General features: G+C 40.0%; 1 protein-coding gene across 1 annotated transcript in view; it reads left to right on the forward strand.

Annotated features, from left to right (window-relative positions):
- Nucleotides 1-281: 281 nt before the first annotated feature.
- SLC35D1 (solute carrier family 35 member D1) overlaps nucleotides 282-15,835 on the forward strand; it is a 49,315-nt gene continuing 33,761 nt past the window's right edge. Inside the window, exons 1-8 of the mRNA XM_055235103.2 lie at nucleotides 282-896; nucleotides 1,703-1,736; nucleotides 1,834-1,920; nucleotides 2,616-2,683; nucleotides 4,194-4,265; nucleotides 4,853-4,921; nucleotides 7,338-7,440; nucleotides 12,385-12,477. Coding sequence (XP_055091078.1) covers nucleotides 694-896; nucleotides 1,703-1,736; nucleotides 1,834-1,920; nucleotides 2,616-2,683; nucleotides 4,194-4,265; nucleotides 4,853-4,921; nucleotides 7,338-7,440; nucleotides 12,385-12,477 — 729 coding nt within the window. The 5' untranslated portion in view covers nucleotides 282-693. The remainder of the gene's footprint in view (nucleotides 897-1,702; nucleotides 1,737-1,833; nucleotides 1,921-2,615; nucleotides 2,684-4,193; nucleotides 4,266-4,852; nucleotides 4,922-7,337; nucleotides 7,441-12,384; nucleotides 12,478-15,835) is intronic.

The raw sequence follows: 15,835 nt of genomic DNA on the forward strand, positions 1-15,835 counted from the left end.
GTGTAAGAAGCCTAAGGCATTGCAGAATGAAATTTTCGTTGAGTGTTTACTGTTGATCCACATCTGATACTTTTGAAGGGTTTTTACCCCCTGCAAGAGAGGCTAAAAGAGCATTCAAAATTAGTCTAGACGCAGTGTACTGTAACTACTTGGCCGGCCACCTGTAACAGAGGGGAGGAGGGTCTGCACTTAGTTGCGGCAGTTATCCGGAGAATACGGCCTTCCAGCCCCTCTGCCACCAGACTCCCCCCGCCCCAGGTACGCGCCCCGCGGAGAGACCCAGCGCGTGCTCGTGCGCAGGCGCAGAGCGACTGTTACCCGGAGTCTGTGGTTTGTCGCCCGGCGCTCTAGTGTCTCGATGTAGTTCCCCTGGCTTCTCCTTGTCCGCCTCGGGCAGGGGGGTAGCCACTGCCCCTTCTCCAGGCTCTCTCCAACCCCTGCCCATGCTAAGCCCGGCGCGGCCCTACCCTCTGACCCAGCGTTGCACAATGACCGAGCAAAGTCTCCAGGGGTGTGAACCCCGGCGTCCCTGCCCCTGGGCGGGGACGGGCGGCGGCCAAGCGGGGAGTCGAGACGGCGAGCGCGCAGCTGGCCTAGTCTGCGGTCCCCAACTCCTCGAGTCCCCTGGGAGCCGCCGCTGCAGGCCCCCGAGCCGCTAGGCCCCGCCGCCAGGCCCGCGCCGCTGCGGCAGCCATGGCGGAAGTTCATAGACGTCAGCATGCTGGGGTTAAAGGAGAAGCCCCCGCGAAATCCTCCACACTCCGAGATGAGGAGGAGCTGGGGATGGCGTCGGCCGAAACGCTGACCGTGTTTCTGAAGCTGCTGGCCGCCGGCTTTTACGGCGTGAGCTCCTTCCTGATCGTGGTGGTGAATAAGAGCGTGCTCACCAACTACAGGTAGGGCCGAGGCGGCGGCGGGCGAGGCCGCGGAGGAGGAGCGGGCGGCGGCGGCGGGGCGCCGGCTCCCTGGACTTTGACTGCCAAAGTTAAAGCCGAACAAAGTTGGGCGGGTGCTGGGGAGGGCGGGCGGCTGACGCGCGCGGCCCGGGCAGCGGAGCCGGCCTGGCGGGCGGGCCTGTGGCCGGGGTCTGCTCCCTGCGCGGAGCTCCGGCCGGACCGGCATGTTTGGGGCTCGCCTGCCATGCCCTGGGCGCACCGCCCCGAAAACCTTGCCCTTCAAAGAGATGGAGCAAAGTGACTCGCTTTGTGACTTTTGAGCCCTTATGCATGTCGATCAGGGAGGAGAGCGAGGGAAGCCTCCCTCCTCCGCAGCCTGGACAGGGGGCCGGGGCTTCGGTGTACCCTGCACCCGCTGACAGCATCCTCACCCCCGCGGACAATTATTCCCTTGCTAACACTGGGACCCAGAGGCAGAAGTTGTTGTTTTTTTTTTTTTTTAAAGGTGTGTGAAACCGTTGCAGAGATCTGTATCTTCACTGCCTTGAGAAATCCTTTGCAGGCAGCGGACTGAAATTGTAGACTCGGACAAGATGAGACAAGCGGTCGCCCGAGGCTACATCAGCGGGGTGGCCTGACAACCAACCGGCAGGGAGTTTTCTCCCAAGATTTTTGTTTGATTTAGGGGCGGACGTTGGTGTGGCTTGTATCGGAATGCCTTATTAACGTTGCCGATGTGCAAATTGAATTCACGGAGCTAAGTTAGGTTTGTTCTGATCTTGTTTTTTTCTTTGCCCTTTTTGTAGATTTCCCTCCTCACTATGTGTTGGACTTGGCCAGGTTAGTTGGAATTCTCACCATTACGTGGTTTATGTTGTTAGAACTTCTGTGTGTGTCTTTATGTGTAGAACAGTGAATCTGTGTTCTCTGTTTACAGATGGTGGCCACAGTGGCAGTTCTCTGGGTGGGAAAGGCGCTCAGAGTAGTCAAGTTTCCTGACCTTGACAGAAATGTACCTCGAAAGGTAAAAGAAGAAAAGCGATACTTTATTTTGTGAAATGAAGTCACTATGTATTAATATATTTTATCAGTGCCTTGCGTATTTAAAAATTGCAGCCTCAAAATTGCCCAGTCTAGAGTGGTTATAATGAATGTAAAGAATAAAAGTAGTAATATGTGTCAAAGAAGGCCTACAATCTCTTTAAACTTAAGAGAAAAAATAACCTAGGAATATTCTTCTGTTTTTAATTAATGCACACTTGTTGAGAGTACAATAGTTTTGCAGTTTCTCTATCCATCTAATCTAGCCAGTGTATCCTGCATTCATTATTCTTTGGGCTTATTTTATACTGTCTGCCTCTGCTTGACTCCAAACGAAGATGAAATGCCCCTTTACTTTTTCTGCTGACATTAGAGCCATGGCCTCTAATACGTTATCATATTTTACAGCAAATGATGTTTCTGTCTCACATTGATCATATTCATATATTTCTGTCTTTTCTCCCTGCCTTCCTTCCTTTTTTTCTGCCATAGTAATGTTGTTTATCCAAGCATAAGTGTTGTTTGGGTGTTTGGGTGTCAAAATTGTGTATGATAACTAATCTTATGTTTTAAGTGGAAAAAATTTTGATCATATAAACAAAACTGTTTCTGTTTGAAAGGACCTTGTTTTAGCTATCTTTATTATTGAGTTTTGTTATCCCTTTTTAAATTTTCTAGACGTTTCCACTACCTCTACTATATTTTGGGAACCAAATCACGGGACTGTTCAGCACAAAGAAACTGAAGTATGGATAACTTTATTTTACTAGTGAGGTTAATATAATGTATTCTTAAAATTGTACTTGAATGTCAAATATTTAACACGTTGTTATTGATTCTGGAAAAAAATGAAAGGTCCAGAAAGCTTCTATTACTACTAAATAATGAAGATGGTGCCAAAGGTTTTAGTTTATGGTTTATGCTCTTTTCTTTGAAGAGAAAGAGGAGTTTTTTGTTTTTGTTTTTTTTATGCCTCATTTTGATGTTAGAAGTCTTAAAATGTTATAAAATGCTATGATAGGAAATTTTTATTATTTTTCTAGAGCTACAATAGTGGAGATATATACTAGGCTTCTGGGATTTCAGTTCTTTAATATAGTTCATAAATATTTTAGGCAACTTCCACACAGCAAAATTAGAGGGTAGGCACAAGAACTTTTGCAGTTTTTCTTTTAATGTGAAGTAAGGTAACATCAGCTAGAACCCTGATAAAAATATTATTAATATCTTACCCATGGCATATAACTGTAGAGGCAACATACTTATTTTCAGAAAGAAGCAATAGCTCTCCTCTCCGTGGTAACACTATCTTTCCCTCTAACCTCCTGGTTTCTGGCTTCTGCTCTTATTGTAGTGTACATATCAGGTGTGTATGGTATTAAAATGACACAAATAGAGAAAACATTTAACAGAAACCCAGTGGCTTCACCACTACCGCACAAGCTAAAACCCTGGCATTGTAAAATAGAATGGAGAGATTTCTGAGGATCAGGGACAAGGTGTTTTTCATTGCTTCCTTTAAAACCCAAGAAACCTGACAGAATGACCAAGATGATATCTCTGAAGAGGGTTCCAAGGAAGTCAAATTTATCATGGGTGGGACATTTTTTTCCATTTCATTACCCACCAGGAAAGAAATGCAGGCCTTCTGCAAAGTGCCTCTTGTATAGAGTTTGCTTTTTTTCATCCATCTCATCCAACCATTCATTCACACCTATCTTTGATTGCCAGCTAAGTATAAGGCACTTTGGAGTGAGATAAGATATATTCAGAAATAAATATATTGCAAGAAGCTGTATGTTTGATTGGTACAAGCAAAATGCTCTGGGAATTTAGATGAAGACAAAATTACATCCACAAAAGGACAGTCAAGGCATTTCATGGGGTAAGATTTTCATAGATGGTTTTTGAGTGGTCTAGGGGGTGGGAAGGGAGGTCAGACTAGTGAAAAAATGAGAAGGAAGCCTTTTTCTATTAAAAAATGACATATTTACAGCTTAGGGTTTTGCATAATTAGCAGAATAAAGTTTTGTAGTTAATTTAATGTTTGTCACTTCTAGTAGTTTTTTAAAAGCAACTCTTGTAGGCCTTCAAGTAGGAATTGTTTCTAGAGAGAAGCAGGGTTTAACCATAAATGAATCAGTATGGAATTTCCATAATGGAAGAATAGCATTATTTTAACTACCAATTTGGAAAATCTTAGTTTAAAACAAATTGTTAAATTCTATTTTACCTAATTATCTTTTTTTTTTCCAGCTTGCCAATGTTTACAGTTCTGAGAAGGTTCTCCATCCTGTTTACAATGTTTGCTGAAGGAGTTTTACTCAAGTGAGCTAAGTTTCTAATATATCTGTTCTTTAAATCACCTTGAAAAGGTGCCCAGCATATGTGAGATATTAAATTATTTGTCTTGTTCCTACCTTACCTTTTGAGAAGGTTAAGCAACCCTCTCTCTTGGCTGCTGGAATTGATAGTTTGTGGGAGTGGCAGTTGGGAAGGTTATGAATTGGAGTTGAAAATCTTATCTGAAGGTGAGATTTACATTCTAGAATTTCTGTACTACTGCCACTGGGAGAAGCTGGATCAGAATCATAGGTATAGGTTTTAAATAGTGTTCATGTCTTAGCTCCTTTTATTACAAATGAATGTGACATTTTTCTGTTAAATTCTGCTTTACAAAAATTCAAACTCACTAATAATAACAATAGGTGAAAATTTCAAAAGTGGGTATAATAACTGATATAACAATAAATTTTTGCTTTATCAAAGGGGTTCTTTTAAACGTCCAGTTTCTCAGAAATGTTTAAAATATGATTGTTTATAGCTTTTGAGAAAGCATATCATATTTTTTGCTTCTGTTGTAAAATGAGTGTGGGAATAAAGTCGTGTGTATTTTAACATTTTTTATTTTGTAGGAAGACTTTTTCTTGGGGTATTAAAATGACTGTATTTGCAATGATTATTGGAGCCTTCGTAGCTGCCAGGTAAGATGCGGGCCTATGACTAGCACGTTATAAATTGTCAATAATTATTGATAATAAATGATTACTTATCAATAACAATTTTTTATAGCCTAAATAAGAATTATATCTTTGAAAAGCATCTAGAAGACTCTTGAAAAGGTTAAATCTTTTTGGCTGTATTAAGATAAAGGTTGACAAAAATAAGATTCTTGGGATTGTTAAAATTTAAATTGATGTAATTTAGAATTTGTTACTGTCGTTGTGCTGAGCACATAGCATGTGCCACACAATATGTTTGGCATTTTACACATCTTATTATGTATTCCTCACAACACCTCTGAGAGGTATGGGTATAATTTTCCTATTTTATAGTTGAAGAAACTAAAACTTAAGTTCAGTAACTTGTTTAAGGTCACAGAGCTAATGGCAGCACTGAAATTTGAATCTGTGGCTTTCTTCAGAGCCTGTGTGTTTTTATAAACCATATGGCATTTCTTTTTTTTTTTTTTTTTTTTGAGACGGAGTCTTGCTCTGTCGCCAGGCTGGAGCCCAGTGGCGGTATCTTAGCTCACTGCAAGCTCCTCCTCCCGGGTTCACGCCATTCTCCTGCCTCAGCCTCCCGAGTAGCTGGGACTACAGGCGCCCTTCACCACGCCCGGCTAATTTTTTGTATTTTTGGTAGAGACGGAGTTTCACCATGTTAGCCAGGATGGTCTCGATCTCCTGACCTCGTGATGCGCCCGCCTTGGCCTCCCAAAGTGCTGGGATTACAGGCGTGAGTCACCACGCCTGGCCTGGCATTTCTTAATTTTGCATGCTGCTAAAGAAAAGCATGTCTCCTCTTCTGTGAGGTGAGGAAAATGACTGTGAAACATTTGCTTGCCTTTTCGAATAATGAATAATAACATTGCTTTAATTGGCCTCACATAAGATATGTCACAAATGCCATAACTTAGATATTCTATTAGGTTATTAAAGCTTTTCCCATTTTTCTTAAGTTTTAAAATACATGAGGAAAATGTATACCCTACAGACTGAGAAAATTATAATGATTGCTAGAAGTCTTCTACAACATTTTAATCAGCCCAGGGCATGCATATATGTATTTGCTAATGCCACACATTCTGCCAGACATATGTTTTCCATCCAGGAGTTCCAGTGTACTTCTTGAATTGACTCATTTACCTTCATCACATTCCCGTAGTATAGGTGGAAGAAAATATTATCAGTCCAGTCCTGTTTTACAAGTCCAATCTCCAAGTAAAATTTCATTCTAAAAAAAAGAGAGTGGCATAATTGGTTACTAGAAATTGGCTATATAGCTAACTGCTTTTCCTTCTATGTCATATTCCCCCCTTGGAGAAAAATTCTATACTAGCCTCTTACCTTTCTTTTTAGAGGTGCCCTGCTAGTCTTTGAAACATTTCCTTGAAGCTGATGGGACCCAAAATTGTACCAAACAACAGGGGTACCTCAGGGCTTTCTTGGGTCTACAAAAAACTTCTGAAAAGGATTACTGTCCGGACCAGCCTTATCTGGTTAGACCCTTTGACTTGGAAAAAGATTGAAAGGAAGGGAACTCAGACCTCTGAAGTCAGTCAGAAGGTTGTTAGACTGCTTGGGGTAGGGAGTGTGCATTAAGTTAGTCCTGCCTAAAATTGCACTGGCATAGAATTATTAGATAAGTCTTGGTTCCTATACAGTATCTCTGCAAAATCATAGTCTGTGGAGCCACTATTTTAGCTAGGGTGCTGAAGTATGCTGAAGGCATACCTTTCTCAGATTTTCATTTATTCTGTTTAATTTACTAAATTCTTATCTTGTGCCTGGTACTCTAAGTTCCAGAAATTTTCAGTTTCCTTAAACCCCCCAAGTTATACTTCACAGGTTCATTCAGCAATTATTTAAGTATTTGAGTTCCTGCTAGGTGCTTAGACATTGTCCTAGCTTGATCTCAGAACTAACCATGATCCACACTTCAGAAATTTCACCCAGGGGCCCAACTACCTATGCAAGATAGTCCTACCTTCCATGTGGACCTTCAGAAAATGACTAGTTAACAGCCTCGTCCTTTTGGTTTTCTTGTCTATGAAATTGAGCTCTGCCTGCTTCTGCCTGCTTCACAGATGTACTTAATGGTAATCTGGTGCTTTTTGTCATCTGGCTTTGAATGCAGAGCAGTGTGCTATTAAATGACATGAATGATTGTTGCTAATTATGTGTTTAAATGTTAGTGCCTCTTATTTATGAGGAATCCCTTATTAAGGTGAAATTGCAAACTATGACCAGAAATCAGGAAATACTAGTAGCTGATACAATGCCTGATACTCACTTCCCTAGATGAGCATATGTTCTCGTAAATATTTTAGCTCATATCTATTTAAAATTAAATGCCTGTTCTTTAAGTTGTTCTTAAGGTGTTGCTTATGTTTTGCAGCTCTGACTTGGCATTTGATCTGGAAGGATATGTTTTTATTCTGATAAACGATGTCCTGACAGCAGCAAATGGTGCATATGTAAAACAAAAATTAGATTCAAAAGTAAGTAGCAATCTAAAGCTTTAACAGATGTGTACTGATGTTGGAATGTCAATTCATCAGAGAAAAAGTGGGGAATAAAGAAAGTACTTACCAGGGATGAGAAAGACATAGTGGCTCTCTGAAGGTAAAATTCCTGTACTTTGGTGTTCATATAAGAAACTTTATTTTTTAATTAATTAGCAATTAGGTTTTATTCCAGGCTTTTCTGGGATTGCATGAATTTTGACTTCGTGTGGGGTAGGGAAAGTAAAGCGTGTTCACTGCAGTGTCTTTAAATGTTCATGGCTATATTCTAGAGGACTTTCCGGGGGACCTGGGAGGCAGAAAGAGAACTACCTGGAAACCTTTGGGCAGACTTGAAGGGAAATGAATGTTGGAAGGGGCTGCAAAACAAAAATGGCCTTTATGTATTTGCCCTATAAATAATGGGAAATTTTAGGGAGCATTAGTATTTGTCTCTCTTAGGAGCAACCAGTGTTTCCTGGCCTTGGCTTTACCAGATATTGTTTATTTGTTTACTATATACTTTAAATATATTATTTTTAGATCAAGCCAGATTGTTAGCTGAGTATTTGAATCTATTGCTTTTGTAACATTATGTTATGAGATTACATTACTGTAAGAAACAACTAAATGGACCTCAACTTTATCTATCCCAGGGTTGCTAATTGAAGGAATTGTCCTTGATATCATAATGTATCCTATATGAGGACTCATATGAGATACTTATCTTAGATGTCACCATAGTTTTTCCTGAGCAGCTGGTACATTTTTATCTTATAATTACATCTTGTAACTGACCATGACTTTATCTTATTTTCCTACCCATATTTTCTCTTTAGTCAGATGACTTTAACTGCTTAGTTTTTAGTCTTTTCTATTATGTGTAGAATGTTTCTGAAACTACTTAAGCTCCTTTTTGGGAGCTTAGATAATAAATAAATACAAGTGTCCTACCTGCTTGATAGTACTATTAGTATTGAATTGACCTTGTCTTGGTCAGGGGCTTTGCCTGCTCCTCTAGAAAAGAAGTATAGATTGAATGTCTATCCCAGTAGGTTTCATTATTTTGCAGATATTTTTTGTTTGTTTGTTTGTGTGTTTTTGGAATAGGCTTGAAGAACCAAGGACAGTGTTGATTTGTTTCCAATCCATTTTCTTTAAATATACATGTCTTGGCCTCTATTTATTTGCTTTGATGAATCTGTATGATGGTTGCTTTTTAATGGAAGCTACTAGTAAGAATTTTTATCTTTTTAAAATAGCTAGAGAAAAGGTAGCAGTTAGTGATTGATCTTACTCTTTTCTTCAGCCCACTTGCTGCTTCGGAAAATAGATACTATTAATGACATTTTATTTGTCCAGCAGCTTCAGTTGTCTAAAACAGCACTGTTAATAGAATTTTCTGTGACATTGGAAATTTATATTTCTGCTTTCCATTAACTGGTCATTAGCCATGCATGACCCTTGAGCACTTGAAAATAACTGAGAAACTGAAATCAGTAGTTTTATGTGATTATAATTAAATTGAAATAGCTACATGTGGCTAGTGACTACCATATTAGTACAATCTATAGTATATCCCAGAACCTAGAAAAAAAATCAAGAAAGTTTCTGAGTGTTTTATTCCTAGGAGAGCCCTTCAGTTTCTCACTTAGAAATGACTATGACTTATTTGTACTAGAACTTTTAAGTTCATTGATTACTTCTCCTAACTCATATCTTACAAGCAACAAACTAGAAGGCAGAAATCTATTTAGAGGCAGAGAGGTTTACCAGCAGTATAAAAGGTCAGCTAACAAGAGAAACAGTCAGATTATAAAAGACAGAAATACTGAAGAAGAAAAAAAAGATGTAGGGTGTATTAAACAGCCGTAAGGGCAACACTGAATAAGAACATAATACATAAACCTAATAATACAGATTTATGATGCATAACAATGTATCATAAGACATAATAATACATGTTTATGATGATGCCGTAAGTCTAGTTTTAGTCAGTGTACTTTATTTAAGAAGGCAGGGAGAAAGACATTCAAAGCAATTAAAATGTATAAAGAAAAACGGAAGTTTTGGCATTTAAGTTTTTGCTGTTTGTCAGTTACCGGGTGATGTGTATTTGTGTGTATATGTGCCTCCATGCATATCCTCTACTTCCTGGATAACACTCATGCCTCTGGCTGACTGGGCACCCTTCTTAAAGGTTGTCCCAGTATGGCTTTTTTTTTTGCTGCCGTACACATTTACACTGATGCTTGTGGTGACCATAAGCAATCAGTTACTTGGTTTATCCCAGAGGCAGTAAGGCAGTACGGCCATGCTGAGGTGCTTTTTAATACATCAGGAGTTTTCTTGTTTTCTTTTGTTTTTAGAAGTAGAGAAACAAAAGAATGGCTACTCCATAGGCAGGGCAGCCAATCAGGAGTTTTATTACTGATAATATCAGGACTGCTTACACTCATAGTCCATTGAGTATGAGTCATACGGCATAAAGATTTTGTGCTGCATTTTAGACCTGAATGTAGCTATCGAATTTAAAACCTTTTAACTTTAAAATATTACATAAAATAATGCGTGTTTATGATAGAAGTAGTAGAAAACATGAATAAGCAAGAGGAAGAAAACATAAATCTCCCTTAATACTATCATCGAGTGAGAAGCACTGTTTTGGTGGATATCCTTTATTTTGTGTGTGTATGTGTATGTGTGTGCACACTTATCTATATGTTAAAATTTTAAGCAAAAGAGGGATGATGTATTTTCTAACTTGTATTTTTCACTTAGTACCATTTCTTGAACACCTTTTTATGTCAATCAGCATCATTAAACATTTTTAGTGGTTGTGTAGTATTTCACTGTACAGCTAGTTATAGTCTAATCATCTAATCAGATAGTTTTCCTTCGGTTTTTTTTTTTTTTTTTTTTTTTTTTGAGATGGAGTCCCACTCTGTCGCCCAGCCTGGAGTGCAGTGGCACATCAGCTCACTGCAACCTCTGTCTCCTGGGTTCAAGTGATCTTGTGCCTCAGCCTCTTGAATAGCTGGGATTACAGGTATGCACCACCACGCCAGGCTAATTTTTGTATTTTTATTAGAGACGGGGTTTCTGTATGTTGGCCAGGCTGGTCTCAAATTCCTGACCTCAGGCGATCCGCCTGTCTTGGCCTCCCCAGGTGCTGGGATGACAGGCATGAGCCACTGCACCCAGCCTAATCAGCTAGTTTTCTATTGTTGGGTATTTATTTTCAGTTTTTCAGTGCTGCTTTTGAGAAGGCAGCTCGACTTTTCTCATCAGTCGGTAATCTTTCAATCACAGGAGTTAGGCAAGTGTTATGCCCCGATCCTTACCACTCCCTCACTGTCCCCACTTCCCACCTCTCAAACCCTGGCCCGCATTTTCAGGAGACTGCTTCATGCTGAATGTCCCAGAAGTGTGTGAATCAAAGGTGGACTCAGAGTTCTTATGGGATCCCTGTGTTTGAAGATGTGTGTTGTCCTTTATTGCTCCCCAGTAGCTAAGAACCCAGTGAGTCATATTGTGTTCTGGGAGTTGTAGTTATAGTAATCTTAATCTTCATTGTACTTCATACACATTTTCGGAAATACTTCACTGAGAAGTGCTGTCTGTTGGTATTGGTCTAGGCCTGAGTCTGTGTGTCTGAATCTGGCCATCTTTTTTTGTTTGTTTGCTTTGTGCTTTTTGTTTGTTTTGTTTTTGAGCCAGGGTCTTGCTCTGTTGCCCAAGTTGGAATGCAGTGGCACAATCAGAGCTCACTGCAGCCTCCCTTGGATTCCTGGGTTCAAGGGATCCTCCCACCTTAGTGTCCTGAGTAGCTGGGACTACAGGTGCACACCACCATTCCTGGCTAATTTTTTTTTTTTTTTTAATTTAAAATAGGTTCTTGCTCTGTTACCCAGGTTGGAGTACAGTGGCACAATCTCAGTCTTGGCTCACTGCAGCCTTGAACTCCCAGGCTCAAGTGATCCACCCACATCAGCCTCCCCAGTAGCTGGGATCTACAGAAATGTGCCACCATGCTCAGCTAGGTTTTTTTTTTTTTTTTTTTTTTTTTTGAGATGGAGTATCTCACTCTGTCATCTAGGCTGAAGTGCAATGGCGCGATCTTGGTTCACTGCACCTCCACCTCCTGGGTTCAAGCGATTCTCCCGCCTCAGCCTCCCAAGTAGCTGGGATTACAGGCACCCGCCATCATGCCCGGCTAATTTTTGTATTTTTGTAGAGACAGTTTCACTATGTTGGCCAGGCTGGTCTTGAACTGCTGACCTCAGGTGATCTGCCTGCCTCAGCCTCCCAAAGTGCTGGGATTACAGGCGTGAGCCACCGCGCCTGGCTGTTGTTGTATTTTTTGTAGAGACAATGTTTCACCATGTTGCCCATGCTGGTCTTGAACTCCTGGGCTCAAGCAATCTATCCACCTCAGCCTCCCAAAGTGCTAAGTTTACAGGTGTGAGGCACCGTATCCAGCCTCATCCATCTTTCTTAAATGGCACTGTGCTAGGCTTCTGAAAAGCCCAAGACATACTCAGTGACTCTTGATTCAGTTCTGGAAAGAGAATGGCTTCAGAGAGATGTTTTGATATTGGTGTGTGTGTGTTTGTGTGTGTGTGTATGTGTTCAAAATAACCTCTTTTCTACTTGCTATTTTGAGGCAGCCAGTAGTCATTTTTATTTCTCTGATCTTAAGCACTTGAGGAATTTATTTCAAGTAAGTATAAAATTTTGTAAGTTTGCTTTGTTTGGTCTTGAAAGTTTAGATTATTTCTTAATGTTTGCAAAACTTCTAACTTAATTTATTTGCTGTGTATGTTGTAGGGGAGGGTGTGTGTGTTTGTGTATTTAAGTGTAGTTTGAGTGGTATTTTGTACAGTGTTGTATCTGCTAGAACCAAATGCAGATGAAACACCTAATTATTTACTGTTCTAGGAGCTGGGAAAATACGGACTGCTCTATTACAACGCACTGTTCATGATTCTGCCCACCCTGGCCATTGCGTATTTCACAGGAGATGCACAAAAGGTAGGACTTTCTAATTATGGCTTAATGGCTTACGTTGATGAACTGCATTATTATTTATGATGAAAAGATAGACTTTGTTGTTCACAAGAAATATGCTTATTAAGTGACCAAAAACTGAGCATTTACTCTTTAAATTGCTAATGTCACGCTAACCTCTTTTCTTGGCATAAACGTTGGATAGTACTAAGATGACTCAAAATAGCTCTGCTGTCAACATAAAAATAGTGCTTGCCAGCTAGTGCCCTTTTCTTACATGCCAGAAGGATAGAGGAAGGGAATTTTTACATTTCTGCTAAACTATAAAATAGGAATAGTAGTAAACTATCCTTGAGAAACAAAAATCTTGAAATAGTAAAATTCTCCAAATCCTAAACAAAATGCTAGGCATTGCTAGAAGTTCTCAGTTTTAGTGTACAGTTGTCATCCTGGTTTAACTCCCAACTTGGTTTTTTTTTTTTCCTCAGGAGATATTTAGCATTGTGTGGCAACTTAACCATATAAAGAACAACTAATATAGTAGTTTACCAGTTTTCTGCAAATGTCTAGCTAAATAAATACAGAATAGAGTAGTAAAATAAATCTGGAGAAGAATTTTTCTCTAAAACAAGTCCATATAGGAGACCAATTGATAACATATTGTTAGAATTCACAAAATTCTGTAAACTAAATGGAAGTCCAGAATTATGGCAAGGATTTCTGTACCAAGATTCCTTCTAATGATTCCCCTGGCTAGTAACTTCTTCAGAATAAGTATGTTGGTCATTTACTCTAAAGACTGTGATTTTTACAAATTTGTGGGAGCTAAAATAAAAGAGATTTTTAAAAGCAGTTGGACTATTAAATTGTTCTTGAACCAAAGGCTGGAGACTGACAGCTTATGAAGCTGTTTCCCCCCCTGCCCCACCCCACCCCCATCATACCTCTTTCTTTTAAAGAACTGGTACAGGTCATCTTGAATATATGTGTAAATGTTTTAATGAACTGTGACTTACCTGCCAGCAGGCCTAAAAGTGACACCAAAGTAGGAAACAGCTATTTCTCTAATAAAGAGTATTGAATAAGTATTTTGTGGCTGTGAAAAAAAATGGGGCAAGAAACTAACATTTATTGAATCCCTATTATGTGTTAGTCACTTTATATGTTTAATATAATGTAGTTTTTATAACAGTCAAGAAAATTTTAATTATACCTATTTTACTAACGTGGAAGGAGAGGTTCAGAGAGACTAAGAAACTTGTCCAGTGTCATACTATTGGGGAATAGTGGAGTCAAGATTTAAATCCAACCCTGACTCCAAAGGCTGTGGGCTTTGGAGCAGACTAGCGACTAGCAGAAGCACCCCTCACTCTCCAGCTTTGGGACAAGAATATGGTGTGATATATGGTTCTAAATCTTGAGGCCAATCTGAGAAAGTTGGAAGAATTAATTTGCTTAGGGAATGTATAAAGTTTCTTTTAGCAGACTTTGAACCAAATGGACTAAGAGAGCAATTTGTATGGCCCTTTGGAGGGAGAGTAATCTAGGTCAAGGAAGAGCAGGTTCCAAGTCCTGAGGTGAGAGTGCTTAGCATTTTTTAAATGGGCAAATACCAGGAAAAGTCAAAGTGGGCCTTGAAGTATGTGGAGGAAGAGAAACAAAAGGTACATTCCAGATAGAACTAACAGCATGAGCACAGGTACACCTGCAAAGACCAGACTCTTCAAATTAGAAGGTAGAAGTCAAAGACCTTAGAAACATTAGCAGAGACCTTAGAGAGCATCTGGTTTGAGCCTCTTATTTCATAGTTGGGGAAACTGGGCCCCAGAGAGGACTAGAACCTAGATTTTTAAATTCTAAGCAGGTGTTATTACCATTCCCATCATACCACACCCCGATTCCTTCTAAATTAGGACCAATGCTAGACACAAGAATTTGACATTTACTCTGCAGGTAGTGACAAGTCCTTAAAAGTTTGTGACAAAGGGCTAGGTGCAGTGGCTCCCACCTGTAATCCTAGCGCTTGGGGAGGTGAGCAGATTGCTTGAGCCCAGGAATTCAAGACCAGGCTGGGCAACATGGCAAAACCCCATCTCTACAAAAAATTCCCAAAAAATTAGCACGTGTGGTCAGATGTGTCTGTAGTCCCAGCTACTGGGGAGGCTGAGGTGGGAGGATCACTTGAGCCCAGGAGGTCGAGGCTGCAGTGAGCCATGATTGTGCCACTGCACTCCAGCCTGGGTGACAAAGCAAGACCGTGTCTCAAAAAAAAAAAAAAAAAAAAAAAAAAAAAAAAAAAAAAATTGTAAGTGGTACAGTGGGGAGGATTTAGGGCTCTCAGAATGCAGAAAACTAGCTACCTCCAGTTCTGTGCCTGACCACCATCTGACTTTGGATAAATCCCTTCTGCTCTCCCACCTAGCTTTATCATTTGTAAAATGAGTCTCTAGGTACAGCCCTTTCTGGGATTGAGACAGAGTTTCTGAGGAGTAAAAGCCATGTCATTGTGGAAACAGGCAGCTATTCTCACAGCTGGCATGAGCCCACTACTCCCCAATAATCAGTGCTGATAAACTGCTCTCATTTGTTGGACTGCAGACTTTCCTAACCCACTTTGAATGGGGGCCACTTTGAAGGGAAACTTTCTATGTATTGAATGAAAAGATCTCCAAGATAAATGGTTAAATGAAAAAGCACAGTGCCAAATGGTGCATATGGTATCCTACCTTTTGGGTAAAATAAAAAGAAAAATAAGAATACCCCCCGTGCCCCCACACGCGCGCGCGCACACACACACACACACACACACACAATTTTTTCACTTATTTAAATAAAGAAAGTCTGGAAAAATATACATGAAACTAATAAATAATTTTTGTGCATATTGTGGGAACAGGGTAAGTAGAACAGGAATGGGAGACTTCTCAAACTATTCATCTTTCTATATTTTTTTGATTATAGGACCATGTAAATGTATTTAAAAACTATATCAAAGGAACAATAAGGAAAAGATAGTTTTTTCTATAAATGACTACTATCCTGTGGTTAACCCTAAATTTGAAAATAACTGGGGATGTGGCAGGTCAGTTTGTTATTATCCTAAGTTGCAGACTCTTGACCCACATTGCAAATTGAAGCAAAATCGATGCAAATTATTCTGAAAGTCTCACTGTTAAATTTAGTAGGCAGAAGAGGGAAAACTTCCCTTTGTTAGGACAAGAATCCAACAAGGGGGCTCTGAAAGGTCAGCTCCGCAGAGAGGCAGGAGTTGGATACAGCAGTTAATGCGGTTGATACAGCCTTTAAGCAAGAGTTGGAGGCCAAGGATGAAAAAAACGAAATTATAATACCATAAAAATGTAAAGGAAAGTTCCAGTTGAAA

Source organism: Symphalangus syndactylus, chromosome 19 (genome assembly GCF_028878055.3).
Source record: "Symphalangus syndactylus isolate Jambi chromosome 19, NHGRI_mSymSyn1-v2.1_pri, whole genome shotgun sequence".
In the NCBI taxonomy this organism is placed as follows: Eukaryota; Metazoa; Chordata; class Mammalia; order Primates; family Hylobatidae; genus Symphalangus; species Symphalangus syndactylus.